This window comes from Rhinoderma darwinii, chromosome 5 (genome assembly GCF_050947455.1).
Source record: "Rhinoderma darwinii isolate aRhiDar2 chromosome 5, aRhiDar2.hap1, whole genome shotgun sequence".
Taxonomy (NCBI): domain Eukaryota; kingdom Metazoa; phylum Chordata; class Amphibia; order Anura; family Rhinodermatidae; genus Rhinoderma; species Rhinoderma darwinii.
The window spans coordinates 124,429,249-124,447,664 of record NC_134691.1 but is presented as its reverse complement, the minus strand read 5'-3'; the positions used below and the strand labels follow the sequence as shown (position 1 = coordinate 124,447,664).

General features: G+C 41.3%; 1 protein-coding gene across 1 annotated transcript in view; it reads left to right on the top strand.

Moving 5' to 3' along the window:
- The window catches only part of RTTN (rotatin), a 246,053-nt gene that overhangs the window by 65,889 nt on the left and 161,748 nt on the right, over positions 1-18,416 (top strand). Inside the window, exons 14-15 of the mRNA XM_075826473.1 lie at positions 13,112-13,221; positions 17,589-17,715. Coding sequence (XP_075682588.1) covers positions 13,112-13,221; positions 17,589-17,715 — 237 coding nt within the window. The remainder of the gene's footprint in view (positions 1-13,111; positions 13,222-17,588; positions 17,716-18,416) is intronic.

The window sequence follows — 18,416 nt, the reverse complement described above, 5'->3', positions numbered from 1 at the left end:
TTTTTTTTTTTTACACTTACCTGGGGACTTGAAGATCTGATCTTCTCATCCCCAGTACAATACACTGCAGGATTTATGTAGTGCAGTCTATTGTAACTGTCATTTTACAACTGAGAAGCCTATTACGTCCTGCCTTAGGCAGGACGTAATAGGCTTCCGTACCTGGCAACCACGAAGCCGTTGCTAGGCTTCCTGGTTGCCATAGCCACCATAGTCACCTCGTGATTTTTCGTGGGGTACAGAGGGAGCCCCCTCCCTCTGTGCCAATTACTAAAATACTGCTGTTGCTATTGACAGCGGGATTTAAGGGGTTAAACGGTGGCGATCGGAGATCACAATGATGGCCGCCGTTGCAGTGGGATGTCGGCTGTATATTACAGCTGGCACCTGCTGAAGATGTAGCGCGCACAGCTTCTGTGCCCGCTTCATCCTCAGGGCATTACTGTACACCCATTGCTGGAACGCACCGCTAAAAAGGACGTACAGTAACGCCCATTTTGTTATATACTTTTTCAGTTAGCTCCCCCTAGTGGCTGCTGAAGGAAGCCTGAGTTGTTTTATTTAACTGCATGGGTAAGTGAAGAGAAGCAGAGGACTTGGAGCTCTGTATCAGAATGAAGCTCCCAGCTCCATAAAGATATATTATGATGTTATGCCTAGTACATTGCCTGAGGAGGAGGTGCATGACACAGGAATTCTCTCTGATCTTCTTTGAATCTTTGTGTCAGGCACCATCCCTCAAACCTTATACTAGGCATAACAGATTGTATAGATTTTTGCCTAGTTTGTTCCTTCACAATAGCAAGCAGTGGATTTCTATATCAGAAATAAGGAGACCCGACTGCTTTGCAGATATATTAATCACCATAAAAAAAAAAATTTTCGCTGTGTTTTTCGCCTGCGGCCATTGAGCACTGCGGGCATAAAACGCCGCAAAATACACTTTCTCTGTCTCCCATTGATGTCAATGGGAGGTCAGAGACGTAAACGCCCGAAGATAGGGCATGTTGCTTCTTTTACCTGCAAGACGGTTTTTCCGCTTGCGGGAAAAAAACGTCTCCGCCTCCCATTGAAATCAATCGGAGGCATTTTTGGCGCGTTTTCCGACGCGGTTTCAGTGACAAACGTGTAAAAAAACTCTGTGTGAACTGGCCCCAAGGCTTCATTCACATCTTCGCCGAGACTCTGTTCATGGGTTCCGTCTGAGCTTTCCGTCTGAGCCTAACTGGATTTGCCGGACTCCTTAATGTTCGATACATACTGATTCGGTGCTTTATAGATTCCTTCAAATAAGCTGGGTTAAAAAAATCTATTATAGGATTAGTCCTTTTGCTTTTCAGCATTCATAGGGGAAATGTTCAAAATATAGGCTGTTAGGGCTAAGTAATCTAGCCCAAATAATACAGTAGGTATCCCCTGACTTTACATATTGGCCATTTGCTGCAATGTGCCTTAATGGTAGCAAGGTGTTCTTTTGTTTGATGCATAAATGACTAAACTGCACTTCTCACTGCCTTAGTGACCATTGATCTTTGGAAATAGTGCCTTCTTTTGATCAGGCTATTGCCATGCTGTCAAGTGGTGGGAACTTTCCCTCGGCACCTATGAAGCATTTTATTATAGACCTAGGAGCAGAAATGAAGGATTTCATCCCCCTCCCACACCTACACAATCCGTTTACTGGCAGACCTCTTCTAAATATAGTGTATTTACTAGTATAGAGCTTCTGCATGTGAAAACCGGCGTAGATGTGGTTATAATTAATATGATGTAATATTTCTCTCTCAATATCCTTGCATAACAGCTAGGATTCATTCAGAGTCTCCGTTGCTCCATTTACTGTTTATCTCTTGCTGTAGATGTAACTATCAGGTCATTAACAATATTCTCATTACTGCTGCAGAGATAATAGGGACTGCATTGTGTACTGGCAGTTAGTCCATTAATGAAAAATGGGACCATAGGGAAAATAGAATGGATCCGTGTAAGATTTTTAAAGCGGTCTATAAACACTCACAGTACAATTGATGCTAGATATAGCATATCTTAAATTTTAGCTTTGTAAAAATAACACATCTAGAATGTAATCTCTGCTGGGTAGTTTTCTAAGTGTCTGACTGAGCGCATGCATTGACTATAAATGCTGACTTGGTGTAAATGATAACATTCAAAAACATTAATGGAGCTGCCAGCTGAGGGGATGTTTAATAGGAGCTTCCCAAGCCAATTGATGCCCATCGGGTGAATGATATCAATTAACATGACTTTTTATGAAATCAAGAAGTAACATTTTTCATCCTGCTCCACAAACAAGTGCTCTGCCCCAAATATTAAACCTGGAATGTTCGTCGTATTTGAAAGCTAAGATTCTGTTCTTTAACCCTTTCATGACCAAGGGTCATTGATGCCCCTGTGTCCAGGTCAAATTTTTCATTTTTGATATGCACTTCTTTAAACGATAATACCTTTGTAACTGCTTTGAATATCATAACGACAGTATTTTTACTTTGTTTTTGTTTTTTTACAAGACTTCTAAGGGTTTTCTTTTTTTAGATTCATTTATAATTAATTCCATGTTTTAAGTTTTTATTATTTTTTATATATATCTAACGTGTGTGTGTGTGTGTGTGTGTGTGTGTGTGTGTGTGTGTGTGTGTGTGTGTAAGTAAATAATATACAGCTCTATAACAATTAGTCCTCTTCTCTCTCAGTCAGCCTGGATCGCTGTGAGTGAAGAGGGCTATATTCACACAACAGTGAAAAAAAGGGCAGTTAACAATGGATCAACTGTCAGTTTTTCATGGCTGTTTTGCATGAGTGTGTCTCAAAATTTGAATTAATTTCCTGGCCGTCTGAGCATTTTTTTTTTTTCCCCAAAAATAATTTTTATTGGGTTTTTAAGAATAGTATACAACCGTACATAATAAACATTGCATAAAGAAAACAGCAATGTTGCTATGGCCTAGGAACAATCCTGGCTTAATATGCTACCCGTTGTAAAAAAAAACAACTCTACAGGGTACAACACCTGCGGACAAAGAGCTTTTATGCAAGTAATAACAAAACAGTCAATTACCACACTGAACATTGATGAAGTGTAAAGTAATGATATCAACACCGCAATGAAATATATCCAATTACATAGGTAACCACAAGTAACCTGAAAAAAAAAGGGCAAATCGGAAGGAATAAAACAAAATAATAAAGATCTAGTGGCTTGTGATATAAGTGCAGTTATAAAACCTGAGTTAAAAAATGGAGTTAAAGCCCCTGTAAGTACCCTTCTTTTACTTTGACAATTGTTCACAGTTTTTTTTGTAACTGGGATAATGGACAGCAAGATTCAAAGTTTTCTTCAGTGCACAGTTTGCCATATGTATGCATGACTGGAGCTGGAATTCCAGGGTGAATACCTCTATGGCAGATGTGAGCATGTTGTTCACCTGGAAGCTCGCATTAGAGATCTGGAGGAGCAGAATGCAACACTGAGGGCGATAGACAATCTTGAGCAGAGCATGCTTCTGACTGAGCAAGCAGTTAGTGGGGTAGAACTGGAGGATGCAGACATGGGTCAGCAGGATCAGGCAAGTAGCGTGCTTAATGTAGTTGGGGGCAGTACAAAGGGGTCCAAGAAAAGGAAGGCCAAACCTGTTTCTGATATTCCAAGCAAAATTGCCAAGTTGCATGATGATGCGAGGGTGCCGGTCTCAGAAATGGCAGCCCTAGTGGATACTGATCTCCCTAACAGCCGGGAGAACAGCCCAGCTAATAGTCAGCGGGATGGTAATGTAGGTAAGGCAAAACAATTGGTAGCTGTAGGGGATTCTATAATCCGGAAGACTGATAGAATCATTTGTCGCCAAGACCGCCTCAACCGAATGGATTGCTGTCTCCCTGCTGCCAGGGTTCGGCATGTGGTGGAACGGGTGGATAAATTACTGGGAGGGGCTGGTGATGATCCAGCTGTTGTGGTACATGTAGGTACCAACGATAAAATAAATGGTAGGTGGAGGAGCCTTAAGAATAATTTTAAAGAACTAGGCTACAAGCTGAAGGGAAGGACCTCCAAGTAGTATTCTCAGGAATACTGCCTGTGCCATGCGCATCACAGGAAAGACAGCGGGAGCTCAGGGAGTTAATTGCATGGCTTAAGTCTTGGTGTAGAGGAAAATGCTTTGTGTTCCTAGAGCATTGGGCTGACTTTTCATTGGAGTACAAACTGTATTCTGCAGATTTGTACCTAAATGCAAGGGGGTCGGCTGTGCTGGGGGAGAGAATTCTAGCTGGGCTGGCAGAGTATTTAAACTAGGGCTGAGGAGGGAGGCCAATGTAAGAAATAAAGGGGTAGTTAGGTTAGAGAGGGGTCAGACTATATTGGTGGCGGGAGAGGACTAGACAATAGGATATGGAGATCATTTCGTTACAAAACAGCAATGAAAATAAAAATGCCCAAATAATGTCAAAAAACATTTCTGATACTGAAAGTGAAACGTGTAAAGGCAAGTTAAAGTGTATGTTCACAAATGGCAGAAGTCGAGCAAGAAAAATGGGGGAGCTGGAGGTTTTGGTACTGGAAGAAAATTTAGATATACTGGGTGTCGCTGAAACATGGCTAGGCTCTTCACATGATTGGGCTGTAAATCTACAGGGTTTTACACTGTTTCGGAAAGACAGGGCGAATAGGAAAGGTGGTGGTGTATGTCTGTATGTGAGAAGCGATATGAAGGTGAGTGTGAAAGAGACCATAGTGGGGGAAGATTGTGAGGAGGTTGAAACCTTGTGGGTGGAATTACAAAGAGAGGTAAAAAAATTACTTTTGGTGTAATCTATAGACCCCCCAATATAACTGAGGAGATGAAAGGTCAGCTATATAAACAGATGGCGTGGGCTGCACAGGGGGGTACTGTAGTATTAATGGGAGATTTTAATTACCGGGATATTGATTGGTGTCATGGTTCGGCTTCAACTGCAAAGGGGAGAAATGTCCTCAACCTGTTGCAGGAAAACTTTATGGGCCAGTTTGTGGAAGACCCGACTAGAGGTGAAGCTCTGTTGGATCTGGTCATTTCTAATAATGCAGAGCTTGTTGGGAATGTCAATGTTCGTGAAAGCCTCGGTAACAGTGATCACAATATAGTTACATTTTACCTATACTGTAAAAAACAAACACAGGCTGGGAGGGCAAAAACACTTAATTTTAAGAAGACCAATTTCCCCAGGATGAGGGCTGCAATTCAGGATATAGACTTTTGTAAAAAGGTAATAAAATCCGCAAAAATGCAAAATGAAAGGCGGGTGGCCAAGGATAGTAAAACAAATCCCCAAAAATTCTTCAAGTATATAAATGCAAAAAAGTCAAGGTCTGAACATGTAGGACCCCTAGATAGTGGTAATGGGGAGTTGGTCACAGGGGATCAAGATAATGCAGAGTTACTAAATGGGTTATTTTGCTTTGTATATACAACAGAAGAAAGAGCAGCTGATGTAGCCGGTGCCAGTGCTGTTAATATATCAGTTGATATACTGAATTGGATGAATGTAGAGATGGTCCAAGCTAAATTAAACAAAATAAATGTACACAAGGCCCCGGGACCAGATGGGTTACACCCTAGAGTTCTTAAAGAGCTTAGTTCAGTTATTTCTGTCCCCCTCTTCATAATATTTAGAGATTCTCTAGTGACTAATATAGTGCCAAGGGACTGGCGCAGGGCAAATGTGGTACCTATTTTCAAAAAGGGCTCTAGGTCTTCCCCGGGTAATTATAGACCAGTAAGCTTAACATCCATCATGGGGAAAATGTTTGAGGGGCTATTGAGGGACTATATACGGGATTATGTGACAAAAATAGTATTATAAGTGACAGCCAGCAAGGTTTTACTAAGGACAGAAGCTGTCAAACCAACCTGATTTTGTTTTTATGAAGAGGTGTGCAGAAGCCTAGACAGAGGGGCCGCTGTGGATATAGTGGTTTTGGACTTTGCAAAGGCATTTGACACTGTCCCTCATAGACGTCTAGTGGGTAAATTAAGGACTATAGGTTTATAAATTATAGTTTGTAATTGGATTGAGAATTGGTTCAAGGACCATAGCCAGAGAGTTGTGGTCAATAATTCCTACTCTGAATGAATGGTCCCTGGTTATAAGTGGTGTATCCCAGGGTTCCATGCTGGGACCACTATTATTCAACTTATTTATTAATGATATAGAGGATGGGATTAATAGCACTATTTCTATTTTTGCAGATGACACCAAGCTATGTAATATAGTTCAGACTATGGAAGATGTTTGTGAATTGCAAGCGGATTTAAAACAAACTGAGTGTTTGGGCGTCCACTTGGCAAATGAGGTTTAATGTAGATAAATGTAAAGTTATGCACCTGGGTACGAACAACCTGCATGCATCATATGTCCTGGGGGGAGCTACACTGGGGGAGTCACTTGTTGAGAAGTATCTGGGTGTACTTGTAAATCATAAACTAAATAACCGCATGCAATGTCAATCAGCTGCTTCAAGGGCCAGCAAGATATTGTCATGTATTAAAGAGGCATGGACTCACGGGACAGGGATGTAATATTACCACTTTACAAAGCATTAGTGATGCCTCATCTAGAATATGCAGTTCAGTTCTGGGCTCCAGTTCATAGAAAGGATGCCGTGGAGTTGGAAAAAATACAAAGAGCAAAAAAGCTAATAAGGGGCATGGAGAATCTAAGTTATGAGGAAAGATTAAAAGAATTAAACCTATTTAGCCTTGAAAAAAGACGACTAAGCACACGAACGTAAAAACGCCCGTAATTACGGACCCATAGACTTCTATTGGCCATGGGTACCTCCCCGTATGCTTACGGGAAGGTGCCCGTGCCGTTGAAAAATATAGAACATGACCTATTTCAGGCCGTAATTACTTCACGGGCATGCCCATAAAAGTCTATGGGGCTCCCGTAATTACGGGTGACTACGTGTGTGCACCCGTAATTACGGAAGCGTTGCTAGGTGACGTCAGGGGATAGTCACTGTCCAGGGTGCTGAAAGAGTTAAACGATCGGCAGTAACTCTTTCAGCACGCTGGACAGTGTCTTCCGATCACAATATAGATCAACGTGTAAAAAAAAAAATAGAAGTTCCTTACTTACCCAGAACTCCCTGCTTCTTCCTCCAGGGATGACGTTTCAGCCCATGTGACCGCTGCAGCCAATCACAGTCTGCAGCGGTCACATGGACTGCCGCGTCATCCAGGGAGGTCGGGCTGGATGTCGAAAGAGGGACGCGTCACCAAGACAACGGCCGGGTAAGTATGAATTTCTTTTTTTTACTACGGAAAGGGCTGCCCCTTCTCTTTATCCTGCACTGATAGAGAGAAGGGGCTGCCGATTTAGTGCAGTGCAATTTTACAGCGAAAACGTGCCTGTAAATACGGGTGGAATACTGCTGACACCGGTCCCGTATTTACGGGCACGGGTCCATAAATACTGGTGCAATACGGGTCGAATACGTGTGACCAAGAACATGTATTTACGGGACGAAAAAATACGTTCGTGTGCATGAAGCCTAAGGGGTGGACAGGATTAACTTATATAAATATATTAATGGCACATACAAAAAATATGGGGAAATCCTGTTCCGTGTAAAACCCCCTCAAAAAACAAGGGGACACTCGCTCCGTCTGGAAAAAAAAGATTCAACCTGCAGAGGCGACAAGCCTTCTTTACTGTGAGAACTGTGAATCTATGGAATAGTCTACCGCAGGAGCTGTCACAGCAGGGACAGTAGATGGCTTTAAAAAAGGCTTAGATAATTTCCTAGAACAAAAAAATATTCGCTCCTATGTCTAGAAATGTTTTACTTCCCTTTTCCCGTCCCTTGCTTGAACTTGATGGACATGTGTCTTTTTTCAACCATACGAACTATGTAATACCAGGCATTTAAGGCTGAGCGTGGGGAATCCTAGTAATGAGAGGGAAAAAAATATATAAAAAAATGTAGAAATGACCGGACACATCTATTCTCCTCCACTCTAAAATGACAAAAGATAAACACTCTCCACCACAACTCTAAAATCTCAAGTCTTGAGAAAGGTGTGATTTGAGAAATTCCGGGACCCAATGTTTTAGAATGTCCCCCTCCCTGCATTGCCTGAGCATTGTTGTCATACCTTAGTCTGCCTAAGCAAATGGTCTCCTAGTGTTTCCCAGTGTTTCCCGTTCCTGCTACCTGTATCCCTTGCTATCCTGGTCAAGTACCGTGTTGAAGAAAGAAAGCAAAAAACACACGGCGCCACCTTGTGCAGGTCAAAAGGTTGAGTGGGTGAGACAGGGGGGCAATTGTCATGCTCACCTAGGTAGGATGTTTTGAAGCGTGAGGATATAACCACAGTGCTGCTGCCAGATCCGAGTCGGTACCCCGAAGGGACCGCTTTGTTGACGGAGAGAGAGGGAGAAAAAGTTGGATCTTGTGGGGGCGCTGCTGCGTGGCGAGATTTATATGAATGAAGTCCAGGGTATGATAAATAGGAATAGTTTATTTCAATAAATGGCTACGCGTTTCAACGCTGAACAAGCGTCTTCCTCAGGCCATGTACACACTGTGCTTGCAATACTATGTAATACTATGTAAGGCTACCCAAATATCAATGGAAGGAATCATAGAGTTAAGGTAAAACAGAGGCATGCTATGAAGGGTCACAGAGTCAGAGCTATTAGCTACATATTTACTCCATGCTAAAGTCGTAGCTTTGCCGTCTGACCATTTTTAACTGCCATTTAACATCTATTTTTTATGGCTGTCAAAAAATAAGTAAAATGTATGCATTTTATTTCTTAGGTTTTTTTTGTCCAAGCCACCTGAAAACACCACAGTGCCGATGTACAGGGTGGGCCATTTATATGGATACACCTAAATAAAATGGGAATGGTTGGTGATATTAACTTCCTGTTTGTGGCACATTAGTATATGGGAGGGGGGAAACTTTTCAAGCTGGGTGTTGACCATGGCGGCCATTTTGAAGTCAGCCATTTTGTATCCAACTTTAGTTTTTTCAATGGGAAGAGGGTCATGTGACACATCAAACTTATCGAGAATTTCACAAGAAAAACAATGGTGTGCTTGGTTTTAACGTTACTTTATTCTTTCATTAGTTATTTACAAGTTTCTGACCACTTATAAAATGTGTTCAAAGTGCTGCCCATTGTGTTGGATTGTCAATGCAACCCTCTTCTCCCACTCTTCACACACTGATAGCAACACCGCAGAAGAAATGCTAGCACAGGCTTCCAGTATCCGTAGTTTCAGTTGCTTCACATCTCGTATCTTCACAGCATAGACAATTGCCTTCAGATGACCCCAAAGATAAAAGTCTAAGCGGGTCAGATCGGGAGGCATTTCTTCTGCGGTACCTTCCTGTTTGCTTACGGGTAGGTGCCCGTGCTGTTGAAAAATATGGAACATGTCCTATTTCAGGCCGTAATTACGGCACGGGCAGGCCCATAGAAATCTATGGGACTCCCGTAATTATGGGTGGCTACGTGTGTGTACCCGTAATTACTGGAGCGTTGCTAGGCAACGTCAGGGGATAGTCACTATCCAGGGTGCTGAAAGAGTTAACTGATCGGCAGTAACTCTTTCAGCCCCCGGGACAGTGACTACCGCTGGAGTTAATAGTATTAAAAGTTAACTTACCTGTTCTTCCTCCAGTCCGGCCTCCCGTGATGACGTTTCATCCCATGTGAGCGCTTCAGCCAATCACAGGCTAATTACAGGCTGCAGCGATCACATGGACTGCCACGTCATCCTTGGAGGTCGGACTGGATGTCAAAAGAGGGATGTGTCACCAAGACAACGGCCGGGGTACGTATGAACTTCTTTTTACTTTACTTCTTTTACTTTCAATCGCTGCAGAAACTGCCCGAAAGGGCTGCCCCTTCTCTCTATTCAGAACTGACAGAGAGGAGGCTGCCGATTAGTGCAGAGAAAAAATGGCTGTAAATACGGGAGGAATACTGGTGTCACCGGACCCGTAATACGCCAGGATTTACGGGAGGAAAAAAATACGTTCGTGTGCATGAGTCCTAACTCCTTTACCGAGCTGGAGTCCTGCAAATTCTGACATAAATCAGAGAGAACACGGTTCCTTTTAGGGGCTGATGTCATATGCTCTCCCCCTCCCTTCTCTTAGTGTTACAGATGGCAGCAGGGAGGAGGAGGTTGTACACAACAAAGCAAGCTGTATTCGATAGGGAGGAGAGAACCCAGAATCGGCAAGGGGAGGGGGAAGATCAAGCAGATTGTACATAGGGAGTAGAGAACCCACAGCAGAGTACAGATGTGTCCTTCCATACCTTTTCTTTCATTTTAACACATTCTGAGATATGTGGTGCAAGATTACCAGCTTTGGTTAAAAATAAAATCAAAACGCTATCTTGCGATTCTCAGACTCATATGGTATAGAGTTCTCATAACAATGTGTGGCCACTCAGTGGATATGATGCAAATTGCAGTCTGTGAAGGGTTTTTCTAGCATGTCACAATAAGGTAAGAGTGTTCACATTTGTATGCAAGGGGATCACAGTCTATCGTGATGACACCATCACAATCTGTACTGTAGCACAGTGTGGACAGAATGATACACTCAGGCAGCATCAATGTCTGTTTCCACACAGGAGAGAAAAGATCACACATGGGTTGTATAACTATTTCTAGGAGGGAAAGCAGTACAGGAATGAAGCTGTGCTAGTAGATGAGAGCTAGTGAGGGCAGCAGCATCCCTGATTAACATACAGCATGTTTTACTGGGAGGGACATGTTCACATGAGAAAATTCTGAAACTAGGAGCAGGTTATAAACTGAATATCCAGGGTCTGAAAATTAATGCAGAGAAGATTGCAGCCTGAAACTCCTGGCAAGCAGTAACTATGTAAAAAACATTTTTTCATGTCAAAGTTGTCCATGGCCTTTAAGCTCTTGTAAAAATCCATATAAATATACAGTTGCAAGAAAAATAAGTGGAATTACCTGGATATTTGCATTGAGTACTAATAAAATATGGTCTGATTGTTATGTTATAAAAATCTAAACTAATTAAACACATAGTTGTACTATTCATGTCTTCTATTGAGCACATTGAGTAAACCTCCATAGTGCAGAGAAAAAAGTAAATAAACTTCTCTGTGTTAATGATTTCTTAAGGGCGAATGGCAAAAGGTGTTTCACTTTAAAGGTTTTTTCTACGTTCTGACAACTGATGACCTATCCACCAGATAGGTCATCAGTATATGATTGGTGCGTGTCCAACACCCGGACCCCGCACCGATCCGCCACTCTGGCTGCTTGCGGGCAGCGGGCGATATTGCTGGAAGCAGATTGCTCTGGTCAAAAAATAGCGGCCGAGCTGCAGCTCTGCTCCTATTCGAGTGAATAGGTGCAGAGCTGCGGTTCCGCCGAACGGCTGCTATGCAGTGGTTGGAGCCATTTGGTTCCGGCTCCAACTACAACATACCGTTCAAAAACATCCGGTGCACGGAGGCAGCCGGAGTGGCGGACCGGTGCAAGGTTTGGTTGTCGGACATGCACCGATCATATACTGATGACCTATCCGGTGGATCATCTGTTATCAGAAAGTGGAAAACCCCTTTAAGGAGATGAATTTGGAAGTGTGGGTTGAACACTTACTTTGCCCATTAAATAAAGGCACGCCAAAGTATTGGTGCTTACAATTATGTTCCCCTCAAGAAAGATTGGTTAGTGTGAACCAAGCCTCGAAGCAAATAACTTCCGGAAAACGTGTTCCACGGTTAAACAAAATGTCTACAAGTTGAGAAATTTCAGAACTGCTGCTACTCTCCCTAGAAGTGGGCATCCCATTAAGATTACGCCAGTAGCACAATGGGTAATCCTGAAAGAGGTGTGAGGGAACCCATGGGTAACAGCAAAAAACCTACTAATGACTACAAACTGCTAAAACTTTTTTCCACGTGTCTACTATTAAAAAAACTGATCAAGAATGGTGTTGCTAGTCACTGTTGTCCAGAAAAAAAACATTGCGTCTAGTCTAAGTTTGCCCGAGGCCACCTGTATTTTCTACAATAATTCTGGAAAATGTTTTATGGACAGATGAGACAAATGAGACAAAAGTGGAACTTTTAGCACAAATGTACAACACGATGTTCGGAGGAAAAGAACACTGCACACTCAAACCTCATCCCAACTGTGAAGCATGGAGGAGGGAGAATCATAATAAGGAATTCAAAGGTGTTTTTAAAAATATTTTACAGAAGAATGTAATGGCAGCAGGGATGCAGCAAGATAATGACCTAAAGCACACAAGTAAATCCACTAAAGAATGATTGAACAAGTAGATTTTGGTTTTGTAATGGCCAAGTTAGAGTCCTGTCTTTAAGGGTATGAGCACACACAAACTCAAAAACGTCTGAAAATATGGAGCTGTTTTCAAGGGAAAACAGCCCCTGATTTTCAGCCGTTTTTTAATCATACTCGCGCTTTTCGTGGCGTTTTCAACGGCCGTTTTTGGAGCTGTTTTTCTATAGAGTCTTATGGAAAACCTCTCCAAAACACGGCTGAAAAAGTGACATGCACTTCTTTTTTGCGGCCGTTTTTTTATGCAGCCGTTTAAAGGGGCAATTGTCCAAACTTCCTTCACAATGTTGTCCAAATCTTATTTGCAGCTACAGGAAACATTTGGTGGAGGTGATTGCAGCTACAGGGGGATCTATAGGTTTTTAGATTCAAGGGTTCACTTACTTTTTCTTCCTGCACTGTAAATTGTTTATTCAATGTGTTTAATAAAATACATGCACAGTACAACTGTTTGTGTGTTATGAGTTTATTAAGTTTTCTGTTTGTCTATAATTGTAACTTCAATAAGTCAGACCCCATTTTAATAGTACTCGATGCAGAAATTACAGTTAATCCCAAAGGGTTCACTAACTTTTTCGTGTGTGTGTGTGTGTGTGTGTGTGTGTGTGTGTGTGTGTTCCTGCAGAAACGCCACAAGTGTATAAGATGGAAAAACCCCTTTAAGTAATTGAATAAATACATGATCTACCAATCCCTCCATGGTAAATTGTTTTAATAGTTACCTTTTTATTTTTTCTTTAGGGTGCAAACTTTTTGGAATTGGTGGAACTTGCAGAGAAAGCCATCACTAGCCTTCCTTACCACAAATATTTCCCTTTGGTTCGAAAATTCATCCGTATTTGTTCAAACATGTAAAGTATATATTTCTTTGTTGCATTCTGTCATTGATATATACTGTATAAATACTGTATTTCTGCACAGGTAGAAAACCAGAATTGCCAAACAGAAGTGTCTCTTACTTTTTCATATATATATATATATATATATATAGCTAACAAGAAAGCAGCAGCACTCACACGGAATCAATCGATCAGGTGCCCAGCAAAACGTCCCGATCCTCGGACGTGTATTGATATACAAAGAAAGAAGATTTGCAGCACTCCAATGTGAAAAAAGTGGTGGTTTATTCAATCCAAGAACAACAGCAACGTTTCAATCCTACAATAGGATCTTTCTCAATAGGATCTATTATTTTACTTTTTTCATTAAAATATATATTTCTGTTTTCATTTTCTAAAACCGTTTTTGCCTGATAATAGTTTATAAAAAAAAAAATATAAAAAGAAAAACAACGCTGCACAGCAGAGCTCTTTGCGTTTGAAGCCAGCAGAGGTCAGGCAATACCAATTAAAGGAAGTCCTTCTTTATATTTAGCTATTATTTTCCTTGCATCGTTCTTCTTACATGCATGTGTTTATGCAGAGAATGTGCGGTTTCTTCCTAAAAATCTAAAAGTTCAATTAATTTACTAAGTCTTTGAGTTCATATGTTAACTTCAGTTTGATAATTTGATTTTTTTCTTGTTTTTTATTTTTTCTCTCAACTGTATTCTATAGTATACTGGTAACATTAGTTTTCTACAATATCTTGTGTCAACCATTGGCACTACTATTAGTACTACTTCCTCACCCGATGAATAGTGCAAATATAATAACATTGTTCTAATACTAAAACTAACCACAGAAAGGACTACTTTGTCAATTTATCAACAAATTTATTAAACGCGTATGTTCACCTTTTTTAGATAGCATTTTATATTTTACATCTAATATTACCGCATTTTTCGGACTATAAGACGGACCTGACTATAAGACACACCTAGGTTTTAGACAACAGAAAATACTGTTCATTTTTTTTGTTTCACTACATACTGAGAGTCGTAACTTTTTTTATGTTTTTTCATTGATTGAGCGGTGAGAGGGCTTATTTTTTGTGGGATAAGCTGTAGGTTTTATTGGCACCATTTTTTGGTACATGCACTAAGGTGACTAAAAAAAACAACGATTCTGGTGTTTTAAAAATGTTTTTTACGCCGTTCACCGTGCGAGTCAAATAATGCTATATTGTAATAGTTTGGACTTTTACGAACGTAGCAATAGCAATTTTATTTTTGAATAATTTTTTTTATTTATTTATTTTACATTGTGCTTGGGGAAAAAGTTTTTTTTTCTTCAACTTTTAATGTTTTTTTTACACTCCTGAAAATGTATCTAACTTTTTTTGTTTTTACACATTTTATTAGTTCCCCTAGGGGACTTGAACCAGCGATCGTTAGATCGTTTGATCGCTGGCACAATACACTGCAATACATGGATGAATTACAGAAACTGCGTAACTCGCTGAGCTACGCTGTTTCTGTAACTCCCATAGTAGTGAATGGCAGTTAGGGCATGACCACACGTGGCGGATTTCCTCCGCAACTGTCCGCATCAATGCCGCACAGAATCTGCGTTGCAGATTCTGCTGCGGATCTGCACAAAATGTGCAGTACATTGATGCGGACTAGCTGCTGCTGACTGCGGGAAAAGTGCTTCCCTTCTCCCTATCAGTGCAGGATAGAGAGAAGGGACAGCACTTTCCCTAGTGAAAGTAAACGATTTTCATACTTACCGGCCGTTGTCTTGGTGACGCGTCCCTCTTTCGGCATCCAGCCCGACCTCCCTGGATGACGCGCCAGTCCATGTGACCGCTGCAGCCTGTGCTTGGCCTGTGATTGGCTGCAGCCGTCACTTAGACTGAAACGTCATCCTGGGAGGCCGGACTGGAGACAGACGCAGGGAGTTCTCGGTAAGTATGAACTTATATATTTTTTTACAGATACATGTATATTGAGATCGGTAGTCACTGTCCCGGGTGCAGAAACAGTTACTGCCGATCGCTTAACTCTTTCAGCACCCTGGACAGTGACTATTTACAGACGTCTCCTAGCAACGCTCCCGTCATTACGGGAGCCCCATTGACTTCCTCAGTCTGGCTGTAGACCTAGAAATACATAGGTCCAGCCAGAATGAAGAAATGTCATGGTAGTAAAACCAATACGCTCCGCAGCACACATAAGATCTGCGGACTTCATTGCGGAATTTTGACTCTCCATTGAAGTCAATGGAGAAATTCCGCCATGAGTCCGCCACTGCTCCGCAACAGACAGAGCATGCTGCGGACACCAAATTCCGCTCCGCAGCCTATGCTCCGCAGCGGAATTTTACGCCTCGTCTAAACGAACACTGCTAAATTAAAGTGTAAGTCAATGGACAAACGGCTCCGCTGCGGATTAACGCTGCGGAGTGTCCGCAGCGGAATTTAAGTGAAATTCCGCCACGTGTGAACCCAGCCTTACAGAAGAAGCGTAGCATGCGAGCTACGCTGTTTCCGTAACTACTATTCAGTTCGATAGGGGTTACGGAAACAGCGTAGCTCAGCGAGCGCTCAGCTGTTTCCGTAACTCCGACTACCTAACCAGGAAGTGGATGGATGGCAGCGGAGCCGAGTAAGATGGAACGGGGTTTAGGGGTTTAAAAAACAGCTGACACCTGTAGTGTATGGTGCGCGCTCAGCAGTGAGCCCGCTCCGCTCCAAACATCATCCCCTCCCTGCCGGCACATCATGGGTCGGGAAGGCGTTAAGTACTTTTTAGCAAGACCTATTCTTGCGAAAAACTGCATCGTATAGTCTGAAAAATACGGTAATCTGCATAAGGATTTGGGTAAATAAATACATTGCTTTACTTACTTTTTCTTTTTTGTACAATTTCTTTTTTCATAGCAAAACACAAAGATATAAAACAATCATATTATCAACCACAAATAAAAGCCAGAATTACAGCAAAAAATAGATTGATTTAAAGCAAACTGGATCGGTACACCTCAAAACATGTGTTATTTTGCCATCTAGTACAAATTTATTTTCTCAAGTCTGGAAAGATCAGTCTTGATTTTCTGACAACAATTAATTTCCGTTTATTTCCCTTGTTTTATTTGTCTTTTTGTTAATGTAAATCTCTACGTAAAAGTACCTATTCCAAAGTTAGTGTGTTTAAAATCCCTTTGTATTATTTTTAATAGTATCCAAATCCGTAATTAATGGCAGTAACAATGGTTTATTTAAAAAAAATTAATACTCTCGTATAATCTTATTTATATAATGTTACAGAGACAATGGGATAATTTATGGATAAAATAATCGGCATAGAGTGTGAGTTTATAGTTATCTAGATCGGTCTCTATACCTAGAACTGTCTCCCTTTCTCTGATTTCTCGATGAAAGACAAGGGGTAAGACAAGGACATGAGTAGTGCCATTTGTAATGTTTAAGAGGACCTGTCGCCTCTCTTGACATGTCTATTTTATTCTCCATAAAACAACCGGTCTGGAGCTCGTTTTCTTAGAACTCTGTGTTGTGCTGTTCTTCTGTTATCCCTCTACGGAATTTATGAATAAGTTGACGCACCACCACCTGGTAACACCCAGTTGTCTTAAATTCACAGGAGGAATAACAGAGGGACTGACACAATGCAGAGTTCTAAGAAAAGATGTCCTAGAATATTTATATAATTGGGGCTACAAGTATTTACTATAACAGACATGTCTGGGGATATGATCGGTTCTCTTTAAAGCTATTAGACATTTTTCTTTTATATTGGACTCTTGCTTGAGGTGTAGAATACAAGGACAGGATTGCTCTGGAGCACGGACCTCATGAAGCCCCAGCACACACTCTGTGAAATGCTTTCTCTGCATCTGGTGCACTGGGGTATCCAAGCTGCCTGGCAAATAGAATTAAGTCGATGGCCTTGCGAGTGGCATCCCTTGCTTGCCTGCTTGCGATAAATACTTTACTTATCTTGTCCTGATCTGGAGGTACAGCTTGTTTTATAGTTGCATTGACAATTCTGCAGGTTTTAGAGCTGAAGTTTCCTAGTATTTTTTGCTTTCTCAGCAGGTTTGCATTCTTGGAATGAAGTCTTTACAAGCACTGTATAGTAACCCAGTGTTGTAAAAACTGTTTCACTGCGTTATTGGAGCTCAGCTAAGTTATTAGGGGTGTGTCAACAAGTTTGACTGTTTCCCATAACAACCAGCAGAATGGTTAAAACCGCTCCAGACCACGGTATACAAACTGCGATTCAGCATGAGGGCACTGCAATGTGTTTACAAAGTTACTCCAGTTGATCTTCAAATGTGTGCATTGTCTTTTTATGATGATCTTTGTCTTTAAACAGCTACAGTTCTGCGCAGAGTGGCCCTGTATTACTGGAGGAAAGTCAGAAAGTTCTCTTGCGAATGATGTCCAATTGGGTGCCTGCAGTGAGAGCAGAAGCTTATAACTGCTGTCTTGAAATTGTTAAGGTATAAATGCCAATTTTATTTTATTTTTTTATTGCAGGAAGTATGTGTAATCCGAAGAAGCCGAAGAGGGCTTTAATGTTGTAAGAAAACTATTTTTCTTATATAGGTGCCATAAGCGTAATCCCTATTCATGATTCCAACATCATTCATGAAGTATAAAATAGGTCCCACTGTTAACCAGTAGCTTGGGAGCCGCATATGGCTCTCCGATGCCATGCATGTGGTTTGCTGCTAATATTGTGCATTATGGCATATTTACACCTTCCAATTTTGTTATGGGTGCGAAACCAACAAGTAAAAACCTACACAGAAATGTTATACGTGGTACCACATGTGGCCTCCTAGACCACTAAATCTTTTTATTTATTTCATGAACGAAGGTCACATGTAAATCATTAAGCTGCAATTGTCTTGGTGAAAAAGGTCAGGAGCTGGTGCTACAACTTAAAACATATTATATGTACTAAACACTACACCTCTACACCTATTAGTACGTGAAATATGTTTTTGACTAAAGTATTAGAATAGGGTGGCTTTGCTTGATGCCTGATTCAGTCAGAACAGTAGGGAACATCTCCACTATCCCCCAGCCAGAGAAAAATCAATCTAAGCCCCATCTTTCCTTCTTTATCCATTCTCTTAGCTGGTAACCTAAACATAGGAAGGGGAGATCAATGAACGTGACATAGAAGAATGAAATT